Consider the following 6,957-nt stretch of genomic DNA (forward strand, 5'->3'; position numbering starts at 1 on the left):
AGTCAAGAGAGGTAAGAGTTTAGAATGAAGTTGCCAATAGAAGCCTTTGAGGATTTAGACGGAAATTGTGAAAGGTCCATCTTCTCTAGACATAAACCCAAATTCCCTAGCTGTGATACTAGTCAGTCTTTAGGGACATCTCCCTTTGTTACTCAGACTGGTAGATCTTTGAGCTCAACCCACAACTGCATATCCACTCAATCCCAAGACATAGCTGACATCCACCTCTTACTCTACACATGGCAACCATCATACGCCCACCCAACTGTTGACTCGCATTCAGGGACCACCACCACCACCAATACCAACAACAACCACCAGCCACCCCGGCACCATCTCCCAGCAACTGGCCTCTCCCAGTCCCCGCCCCTTTTCTGAGAGCACCCAATGGGTGGAGTCTGGGCTGCGGTGGGAGGGGCCTGAGGCGGGCACATTTAAAGAAAGGCAGAGGGCGAAAGAAGGCTAGAGAGGAGAAGAAAGAGAAACCAGGGGGGCGAAGCACCGTCCAATGACAAAGCCCAGGGGTGGGCGCCGGCCGCCATCTTGAACCGGGCGGCAGGATATCCACCCGCGTCCTCCGCCCTCGGAGGGGGAGGGGCGGAGGAGGCGAGAAAAGTAGCGAGAGACGCGCCGGGCTGGAGACGCCAGCAGCGGCCACCACAGCCGAGCCAAGCCAGACTCGGGCGGGCTCGGCGGCGACAGCGAGAGCAGGCGAGCGCGGGCGGCCTCGAGTGGCCTCCGATGCGGCGCAGCGTGAAGAGGCGCCGGCGCCGGCCCCCGGCCGCCCGGGGCGGTGGCTTTAGAGCGGGAGGAGGGGCCGGGCTGGAGGCGCGGGAGGAGAAGGTGGTGTACTCCCGGTCGCAACTGTCGCTGGCCGACAGCACCAAGGCGCTGGGCGATGCCTTCAAGCTGTTCATGCCCCGCAGCACGGAGTTCATGAGCTCGGACGCGGAGCTCTGGAGCTTCCTCTGCAGCCTCAAGCACCAGTTCTCCCCGCACATCCTGCGCAGCAAGGACGTCTACGGCTACGCCTCCTGCCGGGCCCTGGTGCCTGACCCCCCGGAGCCCCCTACCGCCCGCGGCCTGACGCGCCGGCCGGCCCCGCGCGCGGCCGCCAGGAGGAGGCGCCGCGGAGCCCCGGCGGCCGCCGCGGGCAGGAGGCGGCCCCGGCTGCCCCCGCCGCCTCCGCAGTCACCGCCGCCGCTGCTGCCGCCGGCCCCCGAGCAGTCCTGCCCGGAGAAGTCCTCGGCGCCCGAGCCCTGCTTCGGGGGCCGCACCCTGGAGGAGATCTGGAGGGCAGCCACCCCGACGCTGACCACCTTCCCCACCATCCGCGTCGGCGGCGACGTGTGGGGCGAGCGCAGCCTGGCGGCGGCGCGACGCAAGGCGCGCCAAGTCCTGCGAGTGGACCTGGAACCCGTGGTGAGGCTCCGCCGCTTCCCGGTGCCCCGGGCGTGAGGCGCCGCCCCGAGGGCGCCTCCTGCAGGTCCCCGGCCCAAGATGGAGTTTCTGCTTGGAGAAATGAACAAGTGTCAGTCGAGTGTTTACAGACTCCTCCAGGACCGTCCCCTAGTGCACTTTACGCGCGAGGAAGTCCCGGGATAGCTTCCCTGCCCCGCGCCCCCGGGATGCGGCCCCGCGTCTGGAACTCCGGGACAGGTGTACCCTCTGCCGCCTCCCCGCACCGCGTCTGCGACGGAGGAGACTGCAGGACTTACAGGGGAGGTCCCTTTGCTTCCGAACCCCAGATTGAGAAGTCTCCAGGACTATAGGGGCAGATTGGTTTTCTCCCTTTCGGACTCTACCTCACTGGTCTGGAAGTCCTCCGAAGAAGTCATTCTTTTCCAAAGGAATTTGTTTTCGTGCTTGTATAATAAAAGCCAGAATTTGCTTACTCTTTAACCCCCGCCTCCATTTTTCTTTTTGACTGCCACCCCTCTTTCTGGACGGAAGATCAAACATATTTTGTGGTGTTGCACTAGTTTGTGCTCAGGGTATTCTGAATCCCACTCGTTTCTGAATTTTTACTGAATTTCAAAGCTTTGACCAAGGATTTTTTTTTTTTTTTTTTTTGAGAGGTTCAAGCTTGACTGTTAGTAATGCAAGAATTTATATGGCTTTGATTTTCATGGGCTCAGTGATTACAAACAAAAGAGATGTAAAGTCCAATTTCTTAACGTTTTAAAGGTGTTTCTAAACGATTTTATATTGAAGTTTAATGTTTATATTTACTGAGCTCCTAAAGCAAATGGTAGAATACTCATACAAAGTTTTGTTTATGAAAAGTCGACTTGTTGAATTCTTTTTTAATTGAATAAAAATTGAAGTGCATTGAAACCACATGGCTTGTGATTGGGGGAAAAAAGAATCGTGAAGAACTGGTGTTGGTTGCAGGAATGACTGGAATTCAATTGGAGATAATCTGGCAACATGTCCTGGTCAAACATAAAAATCCAAGAATGTTAATGAGAAGATAATATGTTTTAAAATTGAAGTCACATAGGAGAGATGAATGTGTGTAAACGTTGTGAATAAAGTGACAAACAGAATACCCATTAGAAACCTCAACATGATCTATAGAGAAGGGTGGGGGCATTTCTTGGTATCAAGTAACTGGTTGAAGTTACTTTGGGCAAAATAGATCCCTTTGTTTTTATTGTTGGATAACAAGAAATGCCAAGACTAGTATTCATCATATCTGTAAACATTATGACAATTAGTTGGCTTTTTTGTCCTGTGAATTTTCTTTTTTTCCATTCATAGTTCGTTTGCAGTCTTTGTTTGATAGCTGAAGGCCACAGAAATCAAACAGGCAAGCCACCCAGAGTACTGACCCTTATTTTACACTTTTGTAATAGTGTGTATACCATATGGCCTAGTGTGGAATTCTTGATTATCCAAGTGCCTTTGGTCAATGGTGGCAGCAAGACTTACTGGTTATTAGACAGTGGTGCCACAGCCAGCTTTTACTGCAATACCTAAAGGGTCAAGTAGTGTTTTTGTACCACAATTATTTCAAATTCAAGTATTCTGCCATGGAACTATCCATAATGGGCTGGAACTTGGCATGTGAAACCCTCAATACAAAGGTTTATCTCTGCTTGGCAGCTTATTAGGAGAATAACGAGAGTTGTGATTTTTACTCTTGTTTTCCTAGAATTCAAATGGCATAGCTCTCTGAAATAATTATTTTAAGTTTAATAGTCCATAGTAGAAATGTTGTGACTTTGATTTCAGTGTTCTTGTTTTGAAAAAAAATTATATACATACATATATATATATGACTTTATGCCAGTTTCCCAGTAAGCCTCATAGTCTTATTCACTACTCAATGATGATGCATCCTTACAAACACTGTCACATGGGTAAATAAAAAAGTGAATAATTACTTAGAAGATGGAGAGTGTTAAATTATAGTTGTATGATAGGAAGCTGAGACATTTTTTGGTTATTAGCTTCCATTGCCAATTGTATTTCATATACATAGGAGTTTCTTTCCAAAAATATATTGTTAACTTTTATAGCTAACTAGCACCTGAAAAAGATGTATTATACCATTTCACTATTGTATATAGTTTTATAATAATTTTTAAAGTAAATCCAATGGCCATATTAGAATGTAATTTCAACATGTAGCTTATCTAGATAGTTTTCCTGAGGATTTTGAAATTAGCTGAGAATAACTTTTCTCAGCACACAACTGAAACATAACCAGTGACACCTTGCATTTGTTTTAACTGATATTCTTGACATTTTTTTCCTCTTATGCCTTGTTACTTTAGTGCACTTGAATGTGTGTAAATGCTTTTTTGGCTTATTTGGGTTATCTGATTTCAGTTTGAATCTGATTGCCCATCTTGAAGTCAATATGGTTCATGTGGACTATTAAATAATGCCGTTTCTAGTTTGTGAAGTAAGATGTAAGAAATATTTTTGCCAAGTTTTCTTTAGCAAAACCTATCTTGCAACTTCTAAAATGTGGAGAAACATCTGATATAGTTGACTAGTATGTTAATAGGAAAGTGAAAGTATTTTATGATTACCTTTGGGCAGAGTGTGAAAAGAAACTTGGCATAGTGGCCTTTATGGTGAGGCATCCATTAATTGTCTCTGAAGTGAGTCTGTAGCTTAGCTTGTGTATAGTTTTTTTTTTTTTTTTAAAGAAGTCCCATTTGTTTGTTCTCTTGCCTTCATTTATATCTCATATGACACAAGTAGAGGAGGAAGCTAGGAGGAATTTTATCACCTTGCTATATTTCTGTTTGATTTTTGACTTTTGGGTGCCTAAATGTGACTGGCACAACAAATAATCTTTTTGGTATTTTTTACATTCCTTCCTAACAACCAGCAACTCATTTTCTATGTCACTAAAACCAGTAATGTCATGATTGTGAGGGCAAGCTTCATCATTGATAGTGCAAAGTGTTGCTGTTGTGGCGTGTATTTATTTTTGTTTGAGTACTCTATTGGACAAGTGTAACTTAAGCTAGTGGCACATACTTGTTGATTTGCTATGAGCAAATGTTAGTACTATTTTTCAGAAAACTCTTCAATAAAATCTTTTAAAATCATTGAATAAAAAAAGTCTGAGCAATTTTGAACTCAAAAGGTTTTTTTGGTCGTTTTAAGGGTTGGGTTGCCACAGCACTCTTTAAATTGATAATTTTTAATGATCATATATACCTAACATTTGCTTTATTGGTGTGTTGAAATATTTTTTTGATAAACTGTTATGTCTTAATTGCACTAGAAAGCAATTGTTTGTAGTGGAACTGAAGTGTTTCCCTGGACAGTTTAATGTGCATATGATTAAGATTTACAATTTGGTTGTACTTTGCTTTTTAACTTATTAACTGTAAATAAATTTTAGAGAATACACAGTGTCTAGTTTTTCTAATTAGGTTGAAATTTTTTGAAATGGGATTTTGTGTTTACATGTAAATCAAAAAACAATTTATAAGTTGATAAATTTTGACTTTTGTGTACTTAAAACTCCTAAGAATCTCAAGATTTTTGTTTTGTGCTGTCTTGGGAGTCTATGTCCCATCAGTTCTTTAGTTATCTTGTGAATCTATTATGGTGCTTCAATTGCAAGCCATTTATGCATTCAGCCAGCAATAGACCCCTTTAAGAATGCATCATAATTCAGAATTCTGAATCTTGACTCCAAGTTCCTTTGTGGGATGGTAAAAAATCTAAATCTCCCATTCTTTTATATTGTAAAAGAAAGTAAGAGTGCTCTAAATGAGTAGCAGTAAAGACTGTTCTACAATTAAGGATAGAGCCAGAAATTTCATTGCAGTCTAGAAGGCAGAAGTGGAATATTAGCAAACTCTACACCAAGGGCAATTTCATAGTACTGTGTAGGCTGACTTGCCTTCATACCCAAGCTCTTATCAATAGATGGAAGTAGCAAAGTGAATAGCTGTGGTGTCATAGTGCCAGGACTGGAATTATCATGAGTGAATTCATGGCTCACAAGTGTTGGGACTCTAGGTAAATAATTATTTGTACCTTAGCCCCATTAGCAAATGTAGTTAATAAAATATTGAGTTATTGTAAGGATTGGAAGGGATGTTAATTCTAGAGACCTAGGAAGTACTTAATAAATACTATTAACTGAAAGTATGCATGCTGAGAATAAATATGTATACTGAGAGCAATCCCTTGGGAGTTTAGCTCTCCAGCTTTTTCAGCATCTCAAACAAGAACAGACTATGGTCTAGGAAAGGTATAAAACAAATTAAAATACGGTAATTCATAGGTGAATTAAATTGAAAACATAAATTATATTTTTAGCCCTACTGACAACTAAAAGAGGTTTTTAGCAGTAAGAGGTTAGATAAAATGGATTTAATCACAATTTTTGCTATTAGAATTTTTCTTTTAAAATTTTGATTTTATCATATCATTGAAAGACAGTTAAAATATGCCAACATATATTTTAAAGTGTCTGAGAATTAATCCAGGCATGGTGGCATGTGCCTATAGTTCCAACACTCAGTAGGCTGAGGCTACATTAGTCCAAGACCAGCCTGGACAACATAGAAAGACCCTGGATCAACAAAGGAAAAAAAAAAAATGAAGTATCTGAACAATAGATCAAAGTTGCTGGTCCAGGAACTTGTAAATATTTTGCACAAATTTTTCCTAGAGTAAGTTTATTAGGGACTGCTCAAGACCCTTGTTAATATTTATGCACAGAACCAACATAGAATTAGTTTTTATGAGGTTTGTGGTTCAGGTTTTAAAGGAAATAAGATAAGTACAATAACTGCTTGAAACAGCAGAACATTATTACTAAAAGTAAAAATATCCTCATTTTCAAAGCACTGACACACTCAGTTTTAGATGTTGGATATAAAGCCAGTAATTTAGCTCCGATTCCTCTTAACACAAGGATTAACAGACCATAGTCTAAATTGGTGAGCAAGCCAAAATTGAAGTATCTGAAGTTGACACACAGAATTTCTTGGAAAAGTATAATATAGAAGTAGTGAGGGTGCAAAAGCCTCAAAATTGAGCCTGATTGCAGATTTCACAAAAGCATTGAATTCTCGCTGTCAGTGCTCTCTTACATCTTGATAAATGTTGTAAGTTGTGATCTATTACATAATAAACATACCCAACTCCTGATTCGAAGGTAATGATCATAACACCAAGCAATATGATTAGCCCAGCAAATCTGAATAAATATCCTACTGGACTGACCTAGCTTCTGAAAGTACTCATAGAAAAGTTAAATTCATCCAAGTTGTAAAATTAACTATAAAATATATACATGTTACTCTAAAGATTTTTTCACTTATGTATTCTTTACATGTTTAAAAAGTATAGGAAAGAAAGGATGTAATTTATTATTCTAAATCTCACAGATTCAAAGAAATACAGAAGCAAAATATATGCAAAAGTACATATATTGTTAGAATTACATGTGTACAGTTTGATGAATTTTCA

The 6,957-nt window shown here is 41.5% G+C and overlaps 1 protein-coding gene across 1 annotated transcript; it reads left to right on the forward strand.

Annotated features, from left to right (window-relative positions):
- Positions 1 to 453: 453 nt before the first annotated feature.
- On the forward strand, positions 454 to 4,878 carry Ccdc71l (coiled-coil domain containing 71 like). Its single transcript, XM_027926505.3, has one exon. The coding sequence runs from the start codon at positions 742 to 744 to the stop codon at positions 1,456 to 1,458; it is 717 nt and encodes a 238-aa protein (XP_027782306.2). The 5' UTR covers positions 454 to 741; the 3' UTR covers positions 1,459 to 4,878.
- The last annotated feature ends 2,079 nt before the right edge of the window (positions 4,879 to 6,957 follow it).

This window comes from Marmota flaviventris, chromosome 1 (genome assembly GCF_047511675.1).
Source record: "Marmota flaviventris isolate mMarFla1 chromosome 1, mMarFla1.hap1, whole genome shotgun sequence".
Taxonomy (NCBI): domain Eukaryota; kingdom Metazoa; phylum Chordata; class Mammalia; order Rodentia; family Sciuridae; genus Marmota; species Marmota flaviventris.

Coding starts and splice junctions, on each gene's coding strand:
- Ccdc71l (XM_027926505.3), top strand. CDS start 742: ATGCGGCGCAGCGTGAAGAGGCGCCGGCGCCGGCCCCCGGCCGCCCGG.